We start from the raw sequence: 26,571 nt of genomic DNA on the forward strand, positions 1-26,571 counted from the left end.
TTTTAACATAAATCCTGCGATTACAGTGTGTGTGTTTTGTTTGTCTGTTTCACTTGTGATTGAATCAAATTTGTGAAAGAAGACATGACAAATGACAGAAAAATCTAATTAAACCTGCAAGTAATTAAGTTAATATCTCGTGTGGAGGTGAGTGATGCTTTCTCAGAAACCAGACTGATCCCACGGTGTAATGAGGTGATGGCCTGATGGGGGCGCACGTGTCCCCACAACACACACACACACACACACACACACACACACACACACACACACACACACACACACACACACACACACACACACACACACACACACGGGGAGAGAGAGAGAGTGAGAGAGAGAGAGAGAGAGAGTTTGCCCCACACCTCTCCAGCTATAACCACCCTCCGGTCAGACAGTCAGCGAAGAAGCCGTCTGCAGGCGACAAGCCACGGAGCCACGGAGCCACGGAGCCACAGCTGATTCTCTCCGCTCAGCTATTTTTCCAAACTGCATCTGCATAAGATAATTAAGAAGATGCGGATTTTCAGTCTCCTGTTGGAAACAGTGCGAAGAGAAATTGCAAACAAAGTCTAAAAAAAAGGGAGAAAAAAACCATCCTTCTGGATACTTGCTGGATTTCAAACTTCACTAGAAACCATCTACAGGTGAGTTATTATTATCCACCATTCTATTAATTTATATATTAGAACATAATGTTGCTGAATTATTAAATAGTAATGATATAATTGTGTATTTCTCTGATTTTATTTGTATTCGCTTTCTATAGTAGCTACAACGTGGGCAATTAAATACTGTATGTGTGTTAAAGCTTCACCATTATTATTCAAAAGTTGCAAAGCAGAATTCACTGTTGATTGACTCTTTGTTTGTCAAAAAAGCTGAAAGGTTTTTCATTTGAGATGAAATCAGACTCAGAAAGCAGGAGAGTATCTGATATTGAAGTTATGTCATTTACTTTGACAGATGTGGAGCGATATTAAAAAATAGAAATACAAATGCTGCAATCATCCCCTATAGGCTGCGTATATGCATTATATTGTATTTGAGCCCATCCCTCCTTGGGATAACAAGACCCCTTACTCACTAACACAGACATCCTGTTGTTCTGGTATTACATATAAAAAGACACTCACGCAAAAAGAAAGAAAAATTTAATGAAATTCCAAATCAGCTTTCACTTACAGAAATATTCCATGTCTATAAATTGACACGATTAACAGCTTTTTCCTCTTCTCATAGGCTTTCTGCAGATAACTGGCCAATTTATATGTTTCATACATCAACAGCGAAATCAATCTTCAATCATCACATTTACAAATCAATATCTTTTTTTTAACCTTCAAAACAGAGCATTACGACCTATAACAGAGTCAGATCAGGGAGACTCTCTCCTGTCCCCCAGCCTCCTTCCTATTCTTATTCCTGCAGCTCATTATTATTTTTGTTAATTGGGGATTTGCATACACCTCCATTATGTTAATAAGTGACGGTTAATGAGTGGTGAACTAAATCATCCTGTCTGTTTATGCAGCCTCTTGGCACCACAGGACTGTCAGTCGGTCTGTCAGTCACCTTATGACATATCCACCCAATCTAGGGCACTGTGGATCTGGGGATATGGTCCATGGTCTGGGGTGTAGAAGCCCTCAGTGTGTGCTCTGCTCTCCGTGCTGGAGGAACGGAGACACATGATTCTGTTATGGAGACAGGGACAAAGCAGATGACATTTGAGAGGATGGTCTTTTAATCTGATTCAAGGAGTCATTTATGCTTTCTCTCCTGGAACCAGAGCATCATTTGGGCTGTGCTTGTCTCAGCAAAACAAAACAAAGAGGTTATAAAAAAAAACCACATGATTGGATTGTTGGAGCCAACTACACTGACACCATTTCCAGAGGAGGAAACACAGACAGGTTGGCCGATGAGACTGAGCCAATTGAAAATAGCTTGAAACACATCTTGAAAATGATACTGTCTTGCAAGATTCATTTTCTTTTTTGAACTACTATACACTACCTAGCACCCAGACTACTCGTGGTTTATTTATTTTTTCCAACTGTGCCACTTATTATATGACACCGTATGACTCAGGCAGGATTGATGTTCTTGCCGTTAATAGTGGAGCAGGCAATACTTGGACCATCGATCCAACCACTCTCTAACCTCCTTCCCTATACACCCTGTGTGGAATATGATTTAGAGGCTGTGGCATGATGGGAGAATAAAGAGAGGGATAAAAGAAGAGGAACTTTTATTGATAAGCGTAATGTGATGCTTTTCTTCTCAGGAGGCAGTGTCGTGCATAATGATTTATGTTCTTTCAATGCAGAAATTACAAGGTTTTATTAGATCATTGAAACAATCATTGCAGTGATTCACAAGGTGCAATAAAGATCACTGTCATTTCTTCTAAAAGTCCAGTTTCATTAAAAAGTGATGAACAAGCATCGGCAATATCATACAGTGTAAATAAAGAGATGTTCTTCTTCCTCACTGTCTATCCCACCGTCTCTATGCAGGGTTATATTTAGCAGATGAACTGATTTAAGCCTATTTCAGTGTCTCTCTCTTAACCCACTGACTTTTTTCCTCCTCTTGAACATAATAATCCCCCCAGGCCCTGTTTGTTTGATTGCATGTAAACACACTGCATGTACAGACTCATCTTTTCCACACTGACCCTGTTTCTCTCCGTCTGTCAGTCAGTGGGACCTGATGTGTGTCGGGGGGCTATGGTGACGCGATGTGCACAGGCTGGTGTGAGGAGAGATGTACCAGCGTCAGTGGAGGAAGACGCAGGGATAAAGGATCGGATCTTCACCAATGGCTGTGCATCACAATCTTGTTCTCTGCTCTGTGGGGCCGAGGTTCGCCCCAGTGCCCGGACAGCTGCCACTGTGCCTGGGAGACAGCCACGGTGCAGTGCTCAGACGCTGGGCTGCGGGAGATCCCAGAGGGGATTCCACCGGAAACCGTCTCCCTCCACCTGGAACGCAACTTCATCCGGAACATCCCGGAGAGGGCCTTCAGCGACCTGGTCCACCTGCGGGACCTGTACCTGTCCCACAACCGCATCGACACGCTGGCCTCGGGGGCCTTGCGGCACCTGGGCTCCGAGCTGCGTCTGCTGGACCTCTCACACAACCTGCTGAGACAGGCCAACAGGGACGAGTTTGGCTCCACGAGAGCAAAGACGCGCCTCTACCACAACCCCTGGCACTGCGACTGCGCCCTCCAGGAGCTGATGGAGACCCTGAACCTCGAGCCCGAAACTGTGAACGGGATTGTTTGTGAGAGCTCTGTGCGGGGGGTGGGCGAGGGCAGCAGGTGGGAGGACCCGGGGGCGCAGGGCGAGCATGCGGGTCAGCCGCTCGTCAAACTGTTGGACTCTGGGGTGAACTTCTGCAGCCTGCAGAGGAAAACCACCGATGTGGCCATGCTGGTGACCATGTTCGTGTGGTTCTTCATGGTCATCGTGTACGTGGTGTACTATGTGAGGCAGAACCAAGCCGAGGCCCGCAGGCATTTGGAGTACCTGAAGAGTTTACCCAGCCCTGGCAAGACCCCCACTGAGACAGACACTCTCAGCACTGGCTTCTGAACTTCTGCCCTGCTGGTATTTAAAAGGAATAATCAATAAATAAGGTTTTATGGAGAGAGACTGATAAATGTACAAATACAGTGTGGAGTTACCGACCGGAGGACGCAGATACAGAGGGAATTAACCTTTTACAGCCGTGTTTGCATATTTTTTTATATTTGTTACTACTAATTCCTCCATATTTTTTCTTAATAGTTCTTTTCCTCCTGCAGTTTTCTCAGTTTAATGAAAAATAATTAGTGTGTTTCATTTTACCATCTGCACCGAGAGAGAAAAAAGAGAAGAAACAGGAGTAAATGAAAACATTATTACCTTTTATCTCCCTCTCGCAATCCGTCTTTCCTCCTCTCCTTGTCCCACCAGTCTGTGGCCTTCTATCTTTCATTAAGCTCTTATTAGGAGTCTTTGACCAACTGACCCTTAATGAACACTGGAAAGCCACTAATCAGGTGGAGTGTGTATTTCAGGTCTAAAAGGGGAGCGTACACACTCAAGTTTGTGTCCTCACCTAATTGTGTCATATTTGAATTTGTGTGTGTGTGTGTGTATGTGATGTTTTTGTGTGTTGTTACAACCATTTTTTCCCAATACACGACAACAAAGCCAGTAGTTTCCGAGCCAGTGGAGAACTGCCGATCCAAATGTACTCTCAGGGAGCATTACAGCCAGAGGTTGTGAACTACATTGTCTCTAAGCTGCAGGAAATCAGCTCTAAAGTATCTAGACAGCTTAGTGTACTGATCGGCACAGAGACATTTCAAGCAGAAATGGATCGTGGGTATGAATTAGATTAGAATAGCCATTTATCCTGAGAGAACCTCTACGTAGCTTAGCTTTAATTAATCTCTAGAGTCCAGCTTCCTCTCTGCACTGATTGCTGTGTACAAATGGTTTCACCTCTGATTTTCCATACAGGCTGCAGCTATAACTGATTTATTCTTGTGGAAACGAGCACTCTGTTTTCCCAGTTAGCACATTTGATGCTTGTTGTGATACGTTCCTGACGAGGAGGGTTTGTGCTGTAGTTTCACTGCATTTCCAGCTTAGAGTAAACGGAACAAAACCTGACAGGATTAACAGCCACCTTTTTTAATTCCGCTTGAGTTCCTCCTAATCATATTTACTGTGGCGCGGCCTCTGGAGCATTGTACTCTCTGGAGGGGAGGGTGGGGTATTGTGTGAGTATTTGTCATTCTTCACGGTTACAAAAAGAAACAGCAAATGGCTTCCCTCAAATATTAGTCAGCAACATTTAATATGTCGGCCCTATAAGGGGAGTCATCTATTTGGACAGAATAAGGGAAAGAAAATCACTCTTGTTGAGTTGATTTTGTCTGTAACAGATTATGAGGGTTTACGAATATCCATTGATTTGTTTTAAAGGTCCCACAAGGAACCTTTCAACGAACTTTAGCCTTGCCTTTAGACTTAACATTAGCCCAACTCGCTTCCCCCGCTTCTGTTTCCTCTCCCTCCGTTGAAACAATTTTCGCCCTGATTGTCTCATTTGCTGTTGCAGGTCATACGGCAGCAATATTCACATAAGACCGTTTCACAACCAGTTAAAAAATCCATCTAGGGTCTTATTGCAAGTACAGTAATTAAGGAAGGCTAATGGTCACAGACTGTATCTAAAGATGGATGACTCCTCTCCTCTTCCTCCCACTATCCAGCAATGAAGCCAAAATATCCGGCATACGAACGCTGCCATCTTGCACATTTGGTGCCCAGCTCGGTCAGTCTCAGTTGTCAATCATGTTTCAGCCTGTTTTTAATCACATCAAATAACTATTCAAAACCAAACTTACTGGAAATATTGACACATAAATATAACAAGAAGTACCTAGAATAACCATCTAAAAGAAAAATCTATTTGACAGGTACTTTGAGTTTAGTCTACGTCCCATCCACTAACATAGAGGAGGTGATATTTAAGAGCGATACTGCAGTCAGCCACAAGGCGGTGACCACAGCGCTTTGGCTTCAGTTTTGGGGAGCTGTCATGTCGCACATCTTTACACACACTCTAGGGTCATGGTTCACATTAGACCTGCTAACAATAGCATGTCATCTATAAATGTATAAATGTCATGTGTCTTTAATCCCAGACTGATTAACGTGTACAGTAAGTGTTATAGTAAAGTAGGACTTTGCCCATTTAATCTGACAGTCAGGTTGATAGGAGCAGAGGCAAAACCTAGAATAGGTCAACTGTCTGTGTCCTGTACTGTGCTACATGTAATGTGTGTGTTTGAATCTTCAGAGAAAGACTGGTTCAAGTCAAGGTTGTTCAGGATGGAACATACTGTGAATTATAGAACTAGACTGATGATGTCAATAGTGTTGTGATGAATGTGAAAAACCTCTCTGGTATTAGACCCCTAGCTAAAAGATGAGACTATAAAAAGGTAGATATTTGTTCTGTGAATTTAAAAACAAAAATGTAACTCCATGTCCCCCGGATATTTTATGAATGCTTCATGTCGATCATTTAATGTGGGTGTTGCCAGAGTTTACTTTCACCAAATGGATTATTTGAAACACAAGAACCACAAGAACCAAGCTTAACCTGTTGTGTGTAGATTTCTCTGTAAGTATTTCTTTTTATTGTTGATGTACTTTTCTGTTTTGGTGTTTGGTTTTCTCTCCTGTTTCTATGCCAACAATAATTGTTCAAACAAGGATAAAGTCATAGATCGGAAACCATTACATTAAATAATAAAAGGAAAAATAAAAACAAATATATAAGAACGAAATGAATAAGAAACATTGCTCTACTTTGTTCATAGAAATGCTTTTACCTTTTATTGCTACTGCAAAGTGTAGAAAGGTAAGAGGATAAAGAGAAGTAATAGAAGTACACAAAGACATTATCAGTTCACAGATATGAGCTGATTGGTCAGCACCTATTTTTAGTTCACTATGTGGTAAAATGAAAGGAAAGACTGAAATACTATTTTACATATATAAAATGTACATGATATGATTTTTTACCACCTCTTTCTTCAACATTTTGTATGTTGTTCTCCTATTACCATCAAAACTGGCCCCACATCCATCCATCTCTCCACCTCCTTCTTGAAATCTGGGATATGTAGCGCCACAAAAACACAAAGTTGAGGCCGGGCACAGCGAAATGTTTTTGTGGGCCGACTTATTTTCATGGAATTTCCTCGGGGACGAGTAAAGACCAATAATTTCCCCGGATGTTTCAACATGAGGGAGAACAAAACGGGATACGAATAAAAAGCAACTTCAGCCTGTCACTTGGTTTTGTCTTTTATTTCCAATTTACATTAATTAAAACGTAACAAAAACAAGTCATGATCATAATAATAATATAATAATGCTATTATTATTAATAATAATACTATTATTAATAATAAGAAATATACACAACCTCACACAAATGAACCCTCTGCGCTGGCCGTGTGGAACTGGAGCAACAAAGTCAAACACACCTTAAAATCTCTTCAGCCATTTGAGTGTGTAAACACCGAGGCAGAGGGCGCGGCCTGTGTGAGGGGACTGATGGGAGGGAGTCGAGAGGGATGGGGGGGGTCAAAGGTCACAGCAAATGTGGAAGGGAGGGGGGGGGGGCAGCAAACTGGGCTTTCATGACCAAATCTTTTTAAAATATTGGTCCTATTGTTATTTGCCTAAAATATGGGACTTGTAAACAAAGATTCAGGGGGAAAAAAGGCCTTAGTTTGATTTGTGAAGTTGTTTTTTTTTAGTGTGAGGTAGCTTTATAATATCAAAACAAATATAAAGAAAAACGAAAGAAAAATTACATGCGTTCCAGATTAGACAATTAGCTTGGTTGTATGAATTCAATCAGGGACTCGTGTGTTTACATACGAGGGCGGGCGAAGCAGGCGACAGTTATCACCCTGAAATCCAAAATCCCAGGGTGAAATGCTCAGAGAAACTGCATATATATGTATACACACATATACATACATATATGTACAAGCCACTACGAATGAGTATCTGGTTGTTAAAAAATACAGACTGTTATACAACAATAGCACCATTGACCTTTATTATGATACACAGTAACGTTTTCGATACACACTGTGGTGGTAGAAATAGTGACACCTGCACTTTCTAAGTAGCAAGATTTTTGGTTTCAAAGAGTTATTTAGTGGATATGGCAAAGGGGTGATGGGGTTGCTTAGAAAAGAGGAGGATGTAAGAGGAGGTTGGTGGATAAGGTTTTTTTTTTTTTGTGTAAATGGGATTTTTTATTACTTAGCATCAAACTCAGTCCTACCGCACCCGGGAGCCAAACCTAAACAATAAATAAATAACACCAAGACATTTTTCTCTCTCTAGTTCCCTGGTACATTCCCGTACTCTCCTCATACTTCCTCCGTCTTGTTCATGGATGTGGGGTGGGGCTTGTGTAGGTGGGGGGCTGCTGTTCACCTGGGGTGGAGTTGGGGGGGCTTTTGGGGCGATGCTGGGTGTCCGTGGGGGCGGGGCGAGTTGACTGGATGAATCACAGATGACAGTTGCTAGTGCCATTCAGTGCAGATATCCTACGAAGTTCGACTTGGAAAAAAGCACTTTTTACTTAGAAAAAAAGTCCCATTTAAAAAAAGTGTCTTGATTTCTCTCTTTCTCTCCTCCTTTATCTGAAGTGTGCTCCTCTTTCATTTTAGCTTTGTTTCAAATTCCCACTTTTCATTCTTTCTCTTCTTTTTTTTGGATCCCTCATTCTTTACAAGAAGCAGACCGCCCCGACTTCGACTCCAAACTCCTGGTCCGCTCCACCAATATCCATGGGAGCAATGTCCACAATGGGGAGACGAGAGGTCTTCTGCGATCTGTACTCGATCACCGTCTTGCCCCACTGGCCCGTGTGTTTCTGTGCACAGGGGAAAAAAAACACAAATTTAAAATTAGAACATCTTTGAGCTCTGCAAAACTGCAGGGAATGAGATGGACTTGGTGAGTCTGAGTAAAGAAGAAGCCTGTGAATCTGCCGGTCTCACCGTGCAGCCGTCCTCCATCACGCTGTAAGTGAAGCGGCTGTTGCCCTCGGCTCTGATCTCCACATCGTTGGAGCCCTGCAGCAGCACGGCCTTCTTCAGGTTCCCTGTCGAGGCGTCCATATAGGCCACGCTGTTCTTACAGTGGTAGGTGAGGTTCTGAGCAGCCTCGGTGGAGAGCAGTCTCAGGAAGGTCATCTGAATGGCAGCTGTGTTGGGTGCCAGGCTGTCGTCACCATAGCTGAACTGTACGAGGTCACAGGAAGAGGGAGAAAGAGGTTAATACCAATCAGATTATGGCTGTTCAGGTTTCATTCTTGATGACTCAACAGCTACTTTCGGCTCATTGTGCTCAGTTTCTGTGATGTTTTAAAACCCCAATAAGAAGGTTTTTTATGTGATATTGCTCAGAGTTTTATTTCTAATGAGGACACTACTTGGTAACGGAAAGTAAAAGTAAAACTGTGAATAACAAGTAAATGACCTCCTGATTAAAGTCCTTATAATTGAAGAGTAACTTAGCAACAGGCTGGAGAGTTGGGTTTGATCTCGACTGACATCTGAGATAGGAGAGTGTGGATGTGAACATAGAATCAGAATTCTGATTCTGATTCTGAGATGTGCTTTGTTGCACTGCACAGTGATGTCACAGCGTCCTGCAGTACTTCTGTACGCACAGTTTGAACATAACTGTGGCAACGTGAGAGGTTAAACCATTGGAGGTCAACAAATAGAAGATTTTAAGGGGAGAAAATCGATATTTTAGATTATTAATAAAATTGTTATTGATTTTTTCCACTTTATAATCATCTAAATTATCTATTATCCATATCCAGTAGAGTATCCCACCCAAGTGTTCTCTGAATGAATCATCTACATCAATAAAGTTCCTGATCTCTCTTTTTATGCATGTACGATATATAAAACAATGAGCAGTAATGTTACTGCAGGGCATCTATCTGTTCTGACTTACGTGGAATCCTCCATTCATTGTTTCTCCGAACCAGACGTGTTTGCGGTCTTTGCTCTTGCTGGACCACCAGTTCTTACGAGGGATGCTGGAAGGTTTGGGCTGGACGCAGGACTCTCCTGTCTCCATGTTGCAGAAAACCTTGATTGCATCAATAGTGCAGCCCTGATTGGGATCAATCCAGTACTCTCCTACAGACAAAGAAAATAAAAACACATTACAGCCCGTCTTTGCCCGCAGTCATCAAATATGGAAAATGATCTTGTATTCAGTGTATAATTGTGTTGTATAATTCAGTAATGTTATGTTATGAAACATAAATCTGCCACATGAAAACACAAACTATATTTATCTCAAATCTTTACAATGCCAGACTTGAACTGCCAACTTGAAATGACACATAACTTCTGTGTGCTTCATCATCTCTCCCCAATTTGACCAATTCCTTCAGGTGTCACTCACCGCTCTTCCAGTCAGGGTGGCACAGCTTCAGGTCTCTGCAGGTGCGAGCAGGGTTCTTCTTGGATCCCTCTGGGCTGCGGATGTTCTCAATCTGGTTGTTGAGAGACTTGAGGGTGGCGTCGACCTCGGCATCGTGCTGACGGAGGTTTCCAGAGGCCTGGTCGGCCCTCATGTACCTGAGGGGATCGGTGGACTTCTCGGTCTGGCCCAGGCCAGCGAAGGCAGACATGTCGATGCCGGGGCCGGGGGGACCAGGAGGACCTGGGGGTCCGGAGTTTCCGGGAGGACCCTGAGAGGAGAAGAAAGAGAAGATTAAAAGTTTATATTTGGCAATTCTCATTGTCAGTGGATTATTCTTTTCTAAGACCATTCTCTCAAAACTGGTGCAGGAATGCTGCCACCTGTTCTGCAATCTGTCGTCTCCTCTCAGTTCAGTTTCCTTCTCCAGGAAACTTCACTCTTACTTGAACAATACTAACTGGTGCATGTGATGCCAACAAGAGCCCTCACTGCATCTTCTATTGTTGCTTTGAAACTCTTTTAACTTTGTTTTTAGGGTCAATATGATTGAATGCATTGCTGTTGCTACTCAGAGTAAGAAAATGATAAATAAGACAGATGGAGAGTTTTGATGGGAACTCACAGAGGGACCAGTCTCTCCAGAGCGACCACGAGGTCCGGGGGGCCCAATGGGTCCTGGCATGCCGTTTGAACCGTCCTTTCCAGCAGGACCAACAGGTCCAGGTGGTCCCTACATGCACAGATGGAGAGAAAGCCCTTGATGTTAAGCTCTAAAGATTCCGCAGGTGAGAAAAAACAATTTCTTTGTTCTATGAATTTAAAGTGACATTATACTGTACTCACTCTCTGTCCAGAAGGTCCACTAGGTCCAGTAGCTCCCTGATCTCCAGCTTGACCCTAGAACAGAGAACAACTGCGTTTAGACATTCTTTGAAATCATCAGTGGGATCAGACACTTCCACTCATCACACTAACACATTATCTAGATCCAGTTTGGATGCTTACCGGAGGTCCGGGCAGACCCTGCAGACCAGTGAAGCCTCTGTGTCCCTTCTGTCCTCTCTCACCAGACTCTCCAGCCTCACCCTTGTCACCACGGGGTCCTTGGGGTCCCTAGAAACAGGTAGACAGACTTCTAATTTAATGCTGTTTGCATGGTGACATGTTTTTTATTCTTCTTCACACTTCTTGACACTTCATGTCAAAGCTTAATTTCACTCTTTACACACTGGATTAACCACAGCTGTGATCAGATTTTTATTTGCACAGGCCAGATTTTATTTTGTGCGTGTGTTTTAATGATACGTACGGGCATTCCTCTGGCTCCAGCGGGTCCTGAAGGTCCAGCAGGTCCTTGTGCACCCTGAGAGAGAACAACAAAAACATTGTATTTTGAACTGGAACTGTTAAGACTTTTTTTAGTATTCGTGTTATTACTGTCAACGCTCTCACCCAAAAGGTCAGTGAGTGTACACCCATCACCTATGGGCAACTTTTTCTTTTAAATTGTTAGTGAGGCATAGTTGCTTTTTACCTGTAGGTCATTAATTTTCTGCCCAAAAAAGTTTTGAATTGAATGTGCTGCCAAATAATATTTTTTTTCCACCAGATGAAAAATCATCATTAAATTCATGCCTCTTACTGCTGACATTTAGCTTTTTCGACAAACATCCCATTGTATTAGGAAAATAATGATGTCACATTTAAAGAAATTATTATTTTCACTCATGTTAGAATCACTACTCACAGCCTCTCCTCTGTCTCCCTGTTTACCGGTGGGACCAACAGGGCCGGAGGCGCCGGGAGCGCCTGGAGCACCAGGAGCGCCAGCAGGACCAGTGTTACCACGATCACCCTGCAGCACAGAGAGGACAACACTCATGACATGATGACAATGAACAAGAATAAGACCCAGATAAAAACTGAAATATTCCAAATACAATGATGTTAACAATTATCTTTCAACAACTAATGCTACAGAGAAAAAAAGAGGATTCTTCTGTTTGTTTTAAATTGTGCTGCATTTTACAGACTCTCTTGTATCATTTCCAGCAAAGTGTTGACTGACTCTATAAAAATCATCCAATCAAGCCAAATTAAAAGAAAATACTGAGGTAAACCAGCAGGTTGACATTACTGGGGTCAGAGTTTCCAGATGTTGTCATGCCCTCAGGTTCCCATAAGTTGAATGGATTCACATCACTAACCCAATTCAACTTTAAACTGATAATAGATACAATTATTCATAAGTTTGTTTGATTTGATGTTTTTCTCACCTTGATTCCAGGAGAACCGTCTCTACCAGGAGGTCCATCAGATCCAGGGTTGCCCTAATGGACGACAGAACAATATCAAGTGTTAACAGCCTCCTCTTCCACTGAGCCAGGAGTTCTGCTGACTACTGACCAGCTGCATAATGAACCCTGCCCCAACAAAAACAATGCAAATGTAAATGTGACGCAGACAGCTGTGCATCTTAATGGTCTAAACCTGCAGCTTCAATCATGGGATATGAAAAGTTAAGAGCCACTGGCTGTGTCATGCTGTTCGCTGGACATTCTCTGACCTCTCTGCCAGGCTCTCCTGCAGGTCCGGTAAGTCCAGGTGGTCCGACAGGTCCAGGGGGTCCACGGTCTCCGGTGCCACCAGCACCTCCCTGCTTTCCGGGCTCACCCTGAGGGAAAAAGGCTCATTATTACACTCAAGACATTATGAATGACTCAGAAATACACTCCATCGTATGATTCACCCACAGGTTTGTTCAGTGACCCTTCTGTCATTTTATATTCCTGCTAAAATGAATCACTGTGGAAACAACCCAGTGAACACAGATGGAGTAAAATCACCATCTGTAGCTGATATTTCTGGTTGATAAAGCTTTAAAACAGATGTTATAGGCAGGTTTAGTCCCACAAAGATCTAATGTAGTAACACAAACTGAAACATTTCCGTGATCCATAAAGATGAAACTCTGAACACCTGCCGACTTCAAAGAGGCTAAACCTGCAGAAATCTGAGACGGGATCTGTACTTCAAACTCCACTGCCTTTATTCACATTCCTGATACAGCCTGGTATCACTGCTGCTTTCCTGGCATCTCTGTCATGGGTATTGATGAATAATTAATTTTAAGGACATGTCTACTGAGATTCTGTAAGTGGGAGATATGGCTCATGTCACATGTCAGATAGTGGCAGATGTAAGCAGGAGAGACGTCGTGTCTCACGTCACTTTATAGATCAGATGGAATCAACTCAACAGGAGAAAAAAATAGACCCCGGCTCATGTGAGATGCGATTTGACTGTGAGCCAATTAGGACACGCAATGACAAACCAGAGGCTGCCTGATGGTTTCTACGTTTCCTTTTTCACTAAGTGATAAAACATCAGATATTGGGCTCCTGAGGCTGAGGAATATATATTTATTTTACAGCCTTTTTTTTGTTATTTATGAAGAATGGACAATATGTCACTTGAAGCAATTAAAGAGAAACACCTCGGGTTAGATTGCTGTGTTTTGTGTGACTATCCAGTGTGAACTAATCCTCCTTTCAATCACAATTGTTCTGCGATCCGTAAAATATCAGAAAAGGTGAAGAGTAGGAGAGGAAAGTGAGCTCAATTCACTACAATGTATGAATAGACAAGTGTTTTCTTATGGTGCAGTGTGATGAGCAAAATGAGACAAAAAAAGAAAAATGATTCACTGACATTAATAATTGCTTTCGCTCCACTGTTGTGACCCTGATATCTGTTAAATAACTACTTCCTTCAACCTGTATTTAAGTACTGGATCATGTCATGTTACTTACAGAGGGTCCGGGCAGACCGGGGAAGCCTCTCTCACCACGCTGTCCTGGTAGACCGACAATACCGCGCTGACCACCCAGACCCTGAGGACCTGAAGGACCCAGTGGACCCTGAGAGGAGAAAAAGAGAGACAGGAAATACAGTTAAAGTGAGATGAATGCATACTCACATTCACAGTTCTGCATGTGTCATTGGTGCCATAACAGCATCAACTGTCAATTTATTTGATTACAGCGAAACTTCATCAGGTTTTTCTTGATCGCGATAATAATATATGAAAATACACTGGATTTTGAGGAAATGATAACAATAAAGGTATTTCACACAAACTAATAACATTAACACATTTTTAATAGGCACCCAGAAATTGCAGTACAGAGACATTCTTATAAAATAACACAGATGCTGACATCAGCATATCTGAACTGAGTGTTGAGGGCTGAGCGATATCAGTTTAGGTATTTACCTCGATTAATGTCACATTATTATTTTTGTTGTTGTTTAAAGTACCATCATTCCACCTGAGTTAACATGAGGAGTCGATTGACAAAAGACTCCTGTGAGCAGCCAGTTAGCTTAGCTTAGCAAAAAGAGCCCTGGGTCCAGTGACCTGAGGACTTTAGATGTATCTGTTGTGAATTTCCAAACCAACCAACCAAGACTCCTGTGAGTCATGAAGCATTATTGTCTGTTGACAGTTTCATGTAATACAAAGCAAGTTATTTTAATTATTGTATTTTCATGCGATGTTTCTTCTTGTCCTTTTTTTTCCTCCGTTGTTTTCTGTTTCTTTAAAGATCTCTGATTTATTTCTTCTGTCACTTGCTCCCCTGTGATTTCACAACTCCCAGTTGCAGCTCCATGTCTGAACATCACTCTCCTTTAAAACCTTTCAGGTGCACATCTGTACCACCTCAGTCCACTCTGCCTCATGTCCTGCAGTCACACCTGAGACATGCCGCTCAGCTGACAAAGACTCTAATGTGTTGATACATGGTTCACGATTTCATATAAGTAATATATAAGAGGGGAGCCATCTTCATGTTTGAGTGTGTAATCATCTGTGATGTGTCATTACCTTGACAGGACTCACCATGTGTTGATGACAGGTTGTAGGTGTGTGCGTGGCCCTAAATGCGGGGTCATGGATAAAAGGCGGGGGTCTTTTCATCAGTCTGTCACTGGGCCTGTGCCGCCCCATGCAGTCATATGTCTTAGTCTGCTGTTAGACTCGGTGATGGACACTGACAGCTCTGTGCATTAGTGGAGAATGTGCTCAGCTGCTGTCCATTACTGAAGAAATTGGCTCTTTGTGCTGAGAGAGCTACGTTAAAAGTCGACGCCAAATGCAGAGAACAAAACTCACTTACTAATTTTCTTCTTTCCATAATAGACACCTCTGCTCACCTAGACATTTGTCAGCCTGAAGAGCGGCTAAAGAATGTGAGCGAGTGGAGGCTGGGGGGATTAGAGTGTTTTCAAGTGTGGCAAGGTCAAGAAGCTGCAGATTATGTGAAAGCCCAGCAGTGTTGTGAGCGGTGTGATGAGTATGATTCAAGTAAAGACAAACTCACAGGAGGACCGTCCTCTCCAGCGTCTCCCTTCTCTCCAGGAGCTCCAGCAGGGCCGCGGAGCCCAGCGTCACCCTGTCGGCCTGGAGGTCCGCCATCTCCCCTCACACCCTTGGGTCCGTCTTTACCAGGAGGCCCAGCAGGACCAGCAGGTCCAGGGTTACCCTGAGAAGTGTAAGAAAGATGACACAAGATACTTTAAATGGGATCACATGCAGAATGTTAAATTAAATGACATGGTAATCCTTTAATGATAATAACAAACACATTTACAACACTTGACAATATTACAAAGTGCAATCTGTAGTATTTTTAGGCCATTTTTACTTTATATTTTTATATTTTCTTGCATTTGCATGTATTGCATGTTGACTTATTACTGTACTGTAACTCAAAATTTTGCAATCCAATTCTATGGTGAGCAAACATGCATAATGGCGTATTTCTGGGATCTGTTCTGAAAGAGTTCATTCTTTAGGAGTAGTTTCAATGATTTTCTATTGCTTCGTGGCAACTTTAAAAACAGTTTTTATTATTACGTTTCTAATGAGCCCCGAGTTGCCTCTGGATCCCTAGATAACTTTTGAAAAAAATTATCACATATTAACAGTCAGACTTGTTTCTCACAATGTTACACTTCTTTTTCACATGTCTGTAAAAATATTCTTCCCACTGTGTCAGACTCACTGATCTGATAATGTGCAGGTGTTGGATTTTACAGGTGCAAATTAAAAAATGGCTTCGGAGAATAGACAATGACGGAAAGAAAATGTGTTCCTGTGTATCTTCTGCTGCACCTGGTTCTTCCTCGTAAAACATGAATCAAGCTCAGTTTTCTTCTTTAGATTCTCATACTTGAGGTTATACAACAAGGTTTTTGTTATATTTAGTATATAACCAGACTTTAATTAGCAATTTATCCTGGAAGTATGTCGAAGTAGGATAGAAAACTATCTGTAGACAATATTTACATTCAAATATGCATATGACCTCAGTTGGATGTAGGATTGAGCAACAGTATAAAGAGACTGAACTTACGTTGGGACCAGGAGGACCAACACGGCCAGCAGCTCCAGGGAAACCAGTGGCACCCTGACGGGGAAAGATTCATTTAGAAAAATACAAAATAATCAAACAAAACAATCTTTTCTATGTGTAGATATAAACTTTTCATAAATTCACTTACAGGAGGTCCCTGAGCACCACGAGCACCTTTAGGTCCAAATACACCTGTGGGACCCTGTCAAAGAAAACACGTTTTGCATCAGTTAATGCAGTTAATGCAGTTTTAGTCAGAGTCTTACTTGCTGCAGTTTTTGCTGCAAACATTCAATGTTTTTGTGTGAACACCCACAGCAGGTCCGGGGGCACCAGATGGTCCTTGGGGTCCAGGGGCACCAGCGTCTCCCTTCTGTCCAGACTCTCCCTGCTCTCCCTTGGTTCCAGGTTGACCGTCAGCGCCCTGAAAGAACAAGACATGAATGAAATGTGTCATTAAACCAACAAATGATTATAATGTGAATGAGATATTTACTAAAAAAGTTAAGGACGGTGCTACTTGATATAAACAATCAATAAAAATGTATACAATAATATAATTTATAAATATAGGTAGGACACATAGAGATCAGTTTACTAATCATTCTTATGACAGTTGTTATGTACAATGTTCTCAGTGTCTTAATGATTCATTTTCTAATATAAAGCCTGCTTAACAAATTAGACGTGTGGCATGGGAAGCTAATTGAAATATGCAACTACGATTATGACCAATCCATTTGAATGTGTCTCCATGACTACCAACTTTGTGGAAGTACAATAACGTAAATAGAGAACAAATTGATGTTTTAGACCTCAGCTAATAAATTATAATGTATGATTAGGAGGAAACAAATGACCTAATTGGTCCCGGTCTGTTCTCCCAACACTCACAAGTCATGAGGTATCTTCCTTTACACACAGCGCGGTAGCTCAGTCACTTATTTTCCTCTCCTGTTCCTGCTCTGCTCATATTTTGGTACTTTTACAGAGGGAAACTATTGTTCGAGCCCTGTCACAGCAAGAATCAATCACATAAGTGGAATGAGTTTTCATGACCACAATGTAGTTCATCATTTTATCTTTGAATCAGTAATAACAAAGTTGTCTGTTTTGTAACTTTGGTTGTAATAATCATCTGCTTGTGATGATCAACTATAATCAGTTTCCACTTTATTTAATAAAGCTGCTGATGTTTTATGAAGCATCTATGTCTATTTTCACTCTGTGCACATGGACATAATGTTACAGTCTGTGAGCTTTGCACCAACAAATATTATTTCCTTATTTGAAGCATTATTCATCCTGACATAAAGTAATTGATTAGTCAACCTAGAGACAACAGAAAACGAATGATAAAGCATGCTGAAATAAAAGCACTGATGATATTGCTTTCGGAAGGATGCAGCTTATTAAAAACTTTTATCTGATGACGGCCTGGAGACTTCAGGAGGAGCTAAATGGATGAGTGGTGCGAGGACTTCCGACTATCTACACACTAATCTCTCCGCACGGAACAACGAGGAAACAAGACGTGTGCTGAGATAAAAAAACATTATTGACTGAGGCAAAATCCGAATGTTTCCAGATTGTAGTAATAAAAAGCAAGAAGACAGAAGCTGGTTGATTTCGGTCATGTCACAAAATACCCACATTTACACTTGATTTGATCTTTAGATTGGTGTTATCTGTTATCTGATGAATACAAATATAAGATCTTATTGATAATTGAGATGAACTGAGAATCTAGACATATTTATAAACACCCAGCCGCTCTGACCTCTTTACTTCCTCTAACATGGAGTTACTTAAGGTCAATGCATAAGTGACTTATCTTCCTTGAATTATCAGTGTAATTAAAAATATTTATGACTGGATGGCTCCAAAAATAAATCTACAGTAACATATTTTATTATTTCAATTTGTATTCCTGCACATCGCTCAAGGAGTCTTCACTGGAAGTCTTTGTGTTACTTACAGGGGGTCCAGCAAATCCAGCAGGTCCAGGAGGTCCAGTCTCACCCCTGTCACCCTGAAAGAGGGAGGAAGAGAGGTGAGACACGTGATAAATAATCTGTTAAACTTTTCAAAACAGATTTTAAAACGATAATCTCTAATCTTTGAAATTATCTCTAAAAGAGAACTGACGGATGTTTAATCAGATAAAATCAACAATAAATCATTTCTATTTGAAGGAATGCACACTGATTAAACTGTGACACTTACAGGAGTGCCGCGGGTACCGGGAGCTCCAGAGGGACCAGCAGGACCTGATTCACCCTGAAAGGATGAGAGCATTGGAAATTAACACACATTATACTGGAAACACTGGAATCAGATACAAAATCAGTGACCACCATGTCTCAAAGTAAGTCATGACAGATCTACGTCATGGTATTAACAGATTCTAAAGAGGAATGTACATCCAAAACCCATTAATGCCAGGGTGACCGTAACTGTTGACGTGAAAAACAAGGTGACACGGCACTAACCTTCTCTCCGTTGGGGCCACCAGGACCAGGAGGGCCGATGGGACCAGTGAGACCCTGTGACAGGAAACAGGAAGTCAGTGTTAAAATGTGCAAACGTTTGAATCAGCATGAGAAGCTTTTATTTAGATTTAATAGCTAAATTTATGAGGAAATACATCATCCCCTGACTGTTATCAGCAGAGAACAAATAGAAGAAGGACTCACTCTACCACCATCTTTGCCAGAGGCACCTTCAGGTCCTTTCTCTCCAATGTCCCCCTATAGGAATTAAAAACCAAACAAACAAAATAGTCATTTACTAATTAGCATGAAATGCAAATCAAGTAGAGAAAATTTAACATATCCAACACATGGATATTTTGTGATTAGCACATTAATCGGGTTGTGGCTTACTCTGTCTCCTTTGGGTCCGGGGATGCCAGCACCACCTCTCTCTCCAGGCATACCCTGCAGGCCGGGGGGTCCCTGAGCTCCAGCACCACCAGCAGGTCCAATGGCTCCCTGTTATGGAGCAGATATAAATGCAGATGGGCTACAGACGGACTCAGACAGAAAAGGTACTTCAGGTCTGTGAATATTGAACAGTTGTGTATAGTATATTTTAGTATAAGGAGGCTGTCAAGGTTTTAGGCCAAAAGAAAATGTTTTCTACTTTTTTGTGTTTCTTTACATGATGCCGTCTCATTGCGAGAAGACATTGATGTATTCAACGCTCATCTATGTCTGGGGCATGTTCTGCTCTGGTTATCACAGGATTGAAAGAATGAAAGAAACACTGCTGATAAATCTTATTCACCCGACACGGGTTGTTTAGAGTCAACTCATTTAGATCAATCAACCAACGTACCTGTCAATCAGACTTAAAATACAAAACAGATCTAAAAGTGCACATGTTCCTTTTAAGGATCGTGCCATATTTTATTCTGTAACTCATTATTAGACTCGGGGAGTTTAATCTTAAAAAACATTTCCACATATCACAGCCAATGACTGGAATCAAGTGCAGTCTTTGATTTTGTTTTAAAGTGGCTCCGTCAGGCCCACTCCTGGTCAAAAGCTGTCAGGCTTATCGGCAACACTTTCTCTTGCAGCCTCAGACTGGAGATCAGACACTCACCCACCAATTCTGCAGCTTATCTCCAGTCATTAAAATGTAACCACGGGGCACAGCCTCCACGTTGGCTCTGAATACATCCAAACTGCGTTCTAACTCAATGCAGGATAAGTCTCGTGCAACATATCCCTTCGCAACTTTCTCAGAATCTCGGTTCCTCCTCCCCCTCTGCAAACTGCCTGTTTCTACCTCCTCCATCACTCACTCGTGTCAGCTCTATAATCCTCGGCCTCTCTATCTGCTCCTGTCCAACCTTAAGGGGAAGAAGACCTATAAACTGCGATTAAAATCTGAACGGATAACAAAATCAAAATGGCCAATTGCAGTCGCTCTGAGCTCTTCCTCCACTCACTGTGCTGTTGTGACAAATGACTGCAGTGGATGGATGAACAAATGGCTGTGCAGAGTGGAAATAGCCTGAGTGAAATTCAGTTGTTTGGAAATGTAGAGAAGACATTATTTTTTTTATAAATGTTTATTGAATTGTTTTAAATCCTTCAAGCAGTGTGTATATGCTGCATAAATAATATCCATCTATGTGTGAGTATACAGGTACTGTACATTTGGAGTATAGTTAATTATTACATTTTTCTTATTTAATGAAATACATTGTATATTTTTACTATTAAAAAGGAGAAAAATATTTTCTCTTTCCTATGTTCTTGAGTCCTGGAGCAGTAAAAATATGAAGAAAATGACAAAACAACTCCATAAATTAGAGGAAAATATGAAATAACACTACTTCATTGCGGAGAAACATTTTATCTGCTTGTAACATCTGTCCCTAAAACCATTATAGGGCTCTTGAGCCCTAATTTGGGGACCTCTCTATGACACCAAGGTTTCCCAGAATCAGCAGTTCTCTAAAATGACATACGGTAATAAGGTTTTTGCAGAAATCGGAAATAAGCACCACAAAATCGTAAAAACACTTCATGGGAGTAACTTTTTGAATCTGTCTGTTGGACTCACCTTGGGTCCATCAGTTCCGGGAGTTCCAGGCAGACCTCTGGGTCCCTGCAGACCCTGAGGACCAGCAGCTCCTCTCTCTCCGGGGAAACCACGCTCACCCTGAACAGTGACACAATCGACAATCAGCCGACCAAAGAAATTTAAAGAAATGTATAAAAATCAAATAATAGACAGTTGACTTACTCTGGGTCCAGTTGCTCCGGCACCTCCAGCCTCTCCAGGAACTCCCTGAGACGACAAATAAGAAAGAGAAGTTGAAGAAAAGATAGGATCAGAATATGAACATCTAACAGATTAATAGAAAAATTCTAATGCTGTCAGAGTAAAGGACATGTACCTATCACAATGTCTGATTCTTTGAGTATCTCTTTTTATCAAGCAAATGACAGAAAACATTGTATTTCCACTGCGATGTGATGTTGAGGTTAAAAGTTATATTTCACTAAGAAAGTGCACCCACCTGGTCTCCGGGCTTGCCTCCCTCTCCAGGGGGGCCTGGAGGTCCAGGCAGACCCTGTATGCAGGAGAGAAAAAAAAACCAGATGAAACAGAAATGAGAAAAACACCAAACATAAATCAGCATAATACTGTATGTTAGCTAAGAGAGTATTCATACAGCAAGAAATGTACAACGGTTATAATTATATTACAATGACAATATTTTTAAATCAGGTTTGAGATAAACTGAGCGACTGATCTATTCATTTGTAATTCTTTACTATTACACTTCAAACTCAGGTAGAAAAACAAACATGTATAAACCTTTACAAGCTCAAGGTTTGAGGTAAACAGACTCACCTGGAAGCCGGAGGGTCCGGGCTGTCCTTGCTCTCCTCTCTCTCCAGCGGGGCCCTACGCAGATAATCCATAAATCACAGTTCAACTTTTCTTTTAGGATATTTTTGGGCACTATGGCCTTTATAGGATTTTATATGGAGGTTTTCTCAGGTCAGTGATGCCATCGTACAAACTCATGAGATTAGTGTCAAGGACGTTTTTTTTTTTCCAGACAGTGCTCTCAACAAGAAAGTCTGGGAAATGGGGGATACTGAAGGTTGCCTTTAAGTGCAGGCTGAGAAAAGGGGAGAGATAATATCAGTTTTTAAGCTATATGGAGTGGGATGGGGGGGAGATACGTACAGCGGGGCCGGGGGGTCCAGCAGCGCCAGTTTCTCCATCTTTGCCGGGCAGACCCTGAAGAGAGAAATGAAAGGGAGGGTGGAGGAGGGGAAGGGTTGGACAGAAAGACACTTAGACCAAAGGTGACACCATTTACTAGACAGACATCTGATAACTATAATTGAGCTTTTCAACAGGCTTCTCATGTGGGAGCTGCACTACAGACTTAACGGTAGATCAGTGGTAGCTACAGAATAAAAAAAAAACTTTGAATTTGAACAAAAAGATTCAATTTGATCTGTTTAATCATTTGATAAACATGAACATTTAGTCTGTGTTTATTTATTAACTGTCAGGTATCCAAATACAGACATTCACAGACCACTAGATCATAGGATGGTTGACGTGAAATGATTAAAATGATTCTTTATATTTTGAAGTTAAAGCAGAAACGTGGAAGTAACTTACTCTCAGACCTGCAGCTCCAGCCAGTCCTTTCTCTCCAGACTTGCCAGACTCACCCTGATCACAACAGAAACAGGAAACAGAGGTTATTTAACAGGCCACTGCTGATTCGCTTGATCCACCATGAGCATAAAGTTGTAAGCAGTACTCCAGGTGAAGACTTGCTCCTAATTAAAAGGTCTACTTGTCCACATCTAATACATTAAAACAATAGATCCTGTGGACTATAGAGGCATCTTTAGTTCTGCACACAAACACTTACAGTCGCTCCCTTGGGTCCAGGGAATCCCATGACGCCAGGCTGTCCGCGGGCTCCCTGTGGGCCAGGGGGTCCAGGACGTCCATCCTCACCAGAACCTCCCTAGTTGAGTAAAGTTCCATTTAGTTCCAGAGCAAATAAAAAAAAAAAAGGTTTGCAAAATATAAAACTGAAGCCAAATGAAAAAGATTTAATTTCCCCTCCAATGCTCATAAATAAATAAAAACCCAGAGGGGTGAACTTGGAAACACCAGGGGGAGAAAAATTAACAGATCAAATAATGCCTCAGTCGTAATCAGTGTGTCCACATACCTGTCCCTGAAGCACTGAGTCCAAAAATTAACAACTGCTTAATCTACTGGTAAACAATAATATTTAAATACATTTAAAGAAACACAGTCCCTGAACAGAAAACATGACTTATGTTTAAATGTGGACATTACATTCATACAGTCCATATAAAATATGAAATATTAGAGCAGCACATACATAAACATGCACTGTATGATACAGTGGTAACAAAAGATTCACATTTTCTGGAGCCAGTCCTTTAACATAAATCAGTTCATGGAGGTTTCACTAAAGGGTTTTGGTGTAAACACTTAACTTAAGTGTTATCCTGAAAAACAGGAGAGTATCAAACTGAAGGTGAAGAAATGAACTTAATGTGAAAGTTGATTTAAAAAAAGCTGTGTCAGACTTCAGTCTCGAAGAACCAAGACACTTGAGCTTATTTGAAACACAAACACGAGCGAGGCTAGGCGGTGGAAAAATAGATAAATCTCCCGCAATTCAATTTGATGAAACCACTTATGAGTCATTACGTGATAAGAGAACATTTTATATATAATCTCTCCCTGGTTGTTCCACATGTGATGCTAGAAATCAAACCTCTTCACACTCACATGCTGTGTGATTATTTTTCATTAATGTACAAACACAAAACAACTACATTAATGTTGCCACGTCATAAAAAATGTTCACTTACAGAAGGTCCAACTTTTCCTTGAGGACCAGCGTCACCAGGTCGTCCAGTTAGGCCCTGTAGGAAAAACACAATCGAGATCCAGGTGAGTCATCATCAGACGTCTCTACACAGACACGTGCCGAGGGAAAAGAGATGGGAACATATGGCATTGTGGGAAATTACATTTACATGTGTGATAGGCCCGGTGAGCGAGAAGCAACAGCTGAACACCTACTGATGGAAGTGACTAAGAGCTGAAATACGTATGAATGAGAGAGAGACCACAGATGTGAATGTGCTCTGTTCACAACAGGTACTGATTTCATTCTCGCTCTGTAGTGATGAAGCACAAACCAACAAGCGTCAGTGCTTGTTGGTTTGTGCTTCATAGACTTAAGGATGAAGGGGATCTCTCTACTGATTTTACACATATTATATTATACATATACGTTTATTCCTCATAAGACAGACACTCCCATGGGGCTCTGGATGAGCTCTGTGGCTACCTCAGCTAAATTTGGGGTAATTTTATAAATAAACTAAAGGGAACCTCCAAATATTTTACACATTAAACTATGTTAAAAGGACTTTGGGAGTTCTGAAAAGACTTTAGTGCTGCATGAAATCTGATAAATTGCCTCAAGTGGTGTCCTTTACACCAGCGTCAGCTGGGTCTGACTACAGATTTGGGAAAGCAAAAAATCTGGGTGTGTGGATTAAGAAAGAAGTGACCTTACCAGACCTCTGGAGCTCACTGCTTATCTCTGCTGGAGAGCAGCGGCTCAAGGCTACGTTCACTGCTAACACACCTGAATCCCTGACCAAACTGTTGATGCTGAGCTGCATTGTGGGTAATGTAGGCAACAGGTTTTGAGGAAACCTCTGTAATAAAGACTTGTGTTCCAGAATTAGAGTCTTTATCAAACAGGTAGAGTTTAATACGTTTAAAAATGTTATTTTGCCCTTTGGGAAATATAATATACATAAGGATACCAAATTTTTCAAATCTGACTGATTCAAGGGAATAAAACTTAACAATTAATCTTGGCAATTACAGATTTAGTTTAAGTTTAAAATGTATGGAAGTGCAATATTTATATATTTATTATATTTCTATATATATTTAGTAATATAATATTTTTTTGAGAGCATGAAATACTGGAGTTTTGGGAGAAAATGGTTTTCACAGGACAGTTATAGTGGACTGACCCAGATCTACGACTGGATAATAATTTGTTGAATATTACCACTAAACATATTATTACAGTGTGCAATCTATTTAGGAATGACATTGTGCGTACTGAAATTATTATTTCTGTTTGGTTTAAATCACTTTCCTGCAGATGCCCAACATCCAGATCTGTGTCTGTGGGTAAAAGACGAAACTTACTCTGGCACCAGGCAGACCAGACTCTCCAGGGCGGCCGGGGTCACCGTTAGCACCCTTGGGACCGCTGGCACCGGCGGGTCCACGCTCACCAGGGGCTCCCTGTGTTCGGAGAAAGAATTTAAAAGCAGGAATTGGTCACTCAATCAATCAGTAAGGAGGTGACACTTCCATTCTCAAAGCCCAGAGGAAATTAATTTTCATCTATTGACCTGCTGGAGGTGGGAAGATTACATTTTGACAGACTCATTTTGGTGTAAATGAAATTGTGCAGGTGAAAAGATAATGGTAAATGAACTGCTGGATAGGGTGATAGGGGACATGTAGGTCACTGGTGCATGATGGGTTTATAAGCTATGCTGCCATCTTGAGGCCACACAGTGGAGTTGCATGTCCGCAGCAACTACAGAGACATATTCTGCAAAAATGGTTGGATTTGAATGTTGTTGAATTTAACATAAAAATAAATTCAATTGGTGATGTTATTTGGAAGTATTAACAACATTATGAGGACATGATTCATAGATGAAATTTTCTCACTGCAACAAAAAGCTAATTAGAAAAGTTGAAAGCAGATGAAATATGGTATTTGTGAGTTTCACAGTTTGACACGTGTGACAACTGATCAGCTGCATCTGTTTTCTGGATCCAGATCTTTATCCTCTAAATGCATCTCTGTTTATTTTCACTGTTAGATCAGTTTTCTGTTCTGAAAAATAAAACAGTAAAACAGAACAACTGTCTCAGGAACCAGTAAAACTGTCATGATACTCACCTTGGGACCAGCCAGACCATCTTGACCGGGGAAACCACGGTTACCAGGGGATCCCTATGCAAACAAAACAACAACCATGAAACCAGAGTCAGACTTATGATTTCAACAGGTTTGTGCAAATGTGCAACATACACACCTATATAATGATTATGTGTATATTAATAGATACAGTTGGGCTGTAATATAAAGTATGAATGGACAAGAAGAAACTGGAGAATTGTCTGGTTTAAATCTGAGGTACTCACTCTCTCTCCGGGAGGTCCAAGTGGTCCAGCAGCACCGGGCTCTCCTCTGGGTCCCCTCTTACCCTCCTCTCCCTGGGGGCCATGTGCTCCCTGAGGACCAGCGGGTCCCTAGAAAACACATCCATAACACACTGAGTTATAACAGAGACAAAATGTGTAGCTGAAAGTAGCTGAAAAATCATCAGGGGTGATAGTTTTTCTCAGATAGAGTCAGAACTGCTGAACTCAAATTGACTTTATCTTGTTGGTGACTGATATCTGAGCTTATTATTTGGATAGATGTTCACATACTGTATCAGTGGA

The 26,571-nt window shown here is 41.4% G+C and overlaps 2 protein-coding genes across 3 annotated transcripts in view; one reads left to right on the forward strand and one right to left on the reverse strand.

The window, feature by feature from the left end:
- Positions 1 to 250: 250 nt before the first annotated feature.
- Positions 251 to 6,870, forward strand: LOC109635512 (leucine-rich repeat-containing protein 3-like). Its single transcript, XM_020096722.2, has 2 exons — positions 251 to 647; positions 2,706 to 6,870. The coding sequence occupies exon 2, from the start codon at positions 2,747 to 2,749 to the stop codon at positions 3,602 to 3,604; it is 858 nt and encodes a 285-aa protein (XP_019952281.1). The 5' UTR covers positions 251 to 647; positions 2,706 to 2,746; the 3' UTR covers positions 3,605 to 6,870.
- col2a1b (collagen, type II, alpha 1b) overlaps positions 6,871 to 26,571 on the reverse strand; it is a 40,285-nt gene continuing 20,584 nt past the window's right edge. For both annotated transcript variants that reach the window (XM_069535005.1, XM_069535011.1), the window contains 32 exons: positions 26,269 to 26,376; positions 26,024 to 26,077; positions 25,252 to 25,350; positions 23,883 to 23,936; positions 22,898 to 22,996; positions 22,639 to 22,692; positions 22,192 to 22,245; positions 21,850 to 21,903; positions 21,512 to 21,565; positions 21,235 to 21,279; positions 21,052 to 21,150; positions 19,359 to 19,466; positions 19,170 to 19,223; positions 18,966 to 19,019; positions 18,700 to 18,753; positions 18,452 to 18,505; positions 16,790 to 16,897; positions 16,622 to 16,675; positions 16,474 to 16,527; positions 15,439 to 15,600; positions 13,867 to 13,974; positions 12,621 to 12,728; positions 12,331 to 12,384; positions 11,802 to 11,909; positions 11,364 to 11,417; positions 11,060 to 11,167; positions 10,898 to 10,951; positions 10,677 to 10,784; positions 10,034 to 10,322; positions 9,575 to 9,762; positions 8,605 to 8,847; positions 6,871 to 8,477 (listed from right to left, as the gene is read on the reverse strand). In XM_069535005.1, coding sequence (XP_069391106.1) covers positions 8,331 to 8,477; positions 8,605 to 8,847; positions 9,575 to 9,762; positions 10,034 to 10,322; positions 10,677 to 10,784; positions 10,898 to 10,951; positions 11,060 to 11,167; positions 11,364 to 11,417; positions 11,802 to 11,909; positions 12,331 to 12,384; positions 12,621 to 12,728; positions 13,867 to 13,974; positions 15,439 to 15,600; positions 16,474 to 16,527; positions 16,622 to 16,675; positions 16,790 to 16,897; positions 18,452 to 18,505; positions 18,700 to 18,753; positions 18,966 to 19,019; positions 19,170 to 19,223; positions 19,359 to 19,466; positions 21,052 to 21,150; positions 21,235 to 21,279; positions 21,512 to 21,565; positions 21,850 to 21,903; positions 22,192 to 22,245; positions 22,639 to 22,692; positions 22,898 to 22,996; positions 23,883 to 23,936; positions 25,252 to 25,350; positions 26,024 to 26,077; positions 26,269 to 26,376 — 3,045 coding nt within the window. In that variant the 3' untranslated portion in view covers positions 6,871 to 8,330. The remainder of the gene's footprint in view (positions 8,478 to 8,604; positions 8,848 to 9,574; positions 9,763 to 10,033; positions 10,323 to 10,676; positions 10,785 to 10,897; positions 10,952 to 11,059; positions 11,168 to 11,363; positions 11,418 to 11,801; positions 11,910 to 12,330; positions 12,385 to 12,620; positions 12,729 to 13,866; positions 13,975 to 15,438; positions 15,601 to 16,473; positions 16,528 to 16,621; positions 16,676 to 16,789; positions 16,898 to 18,451; positions 18,506 to 18,699; positions 18,754 to 18,965; positions 19,020 to 19,169; positions 19,224 to 19,358; positions 19,467 to 21,051; positions 21,151 to 21,234; positions 21,280 to 21,511; positions 21,566 to 21,849; positions 21,904 to 22,191; positions 22,246 to 22,638; positions 22,693 to 22,897; positions 22,997 to 23,882; positions 23,937 to 25,251; positions 25,351 to 26,023; positions 26,078 to 26,268; positions 26,377 to 26,571) is intronic.

Source organism: Paralichthys olivaceus, chromosome 2 (assembly GCF_024713975.1).
Source record: "Paralichthys olivaceus isolate ysfri-2021 chromosome 2, ASM2471397v2, whole genome shotgun sequence".
Taxonomy (NCBI): domain Eukaryota; kingdom Metazoa; phylum Chordata; class Actinopteri; order Pleuronectiformes; family Paralichthyidae; genus Paralichthys; species Paralichthys olivaceus.

Bases quoted from the DNA above. Each gene is read 5' to 3' on its own strand.
- LOC109635512 (XM_020096722.2), top strand. From the start codon at position 2,747: ATGTGCACAGGCTGGTGTGAGGAGAGATGTACCAGCGTCAGTGGAGGA.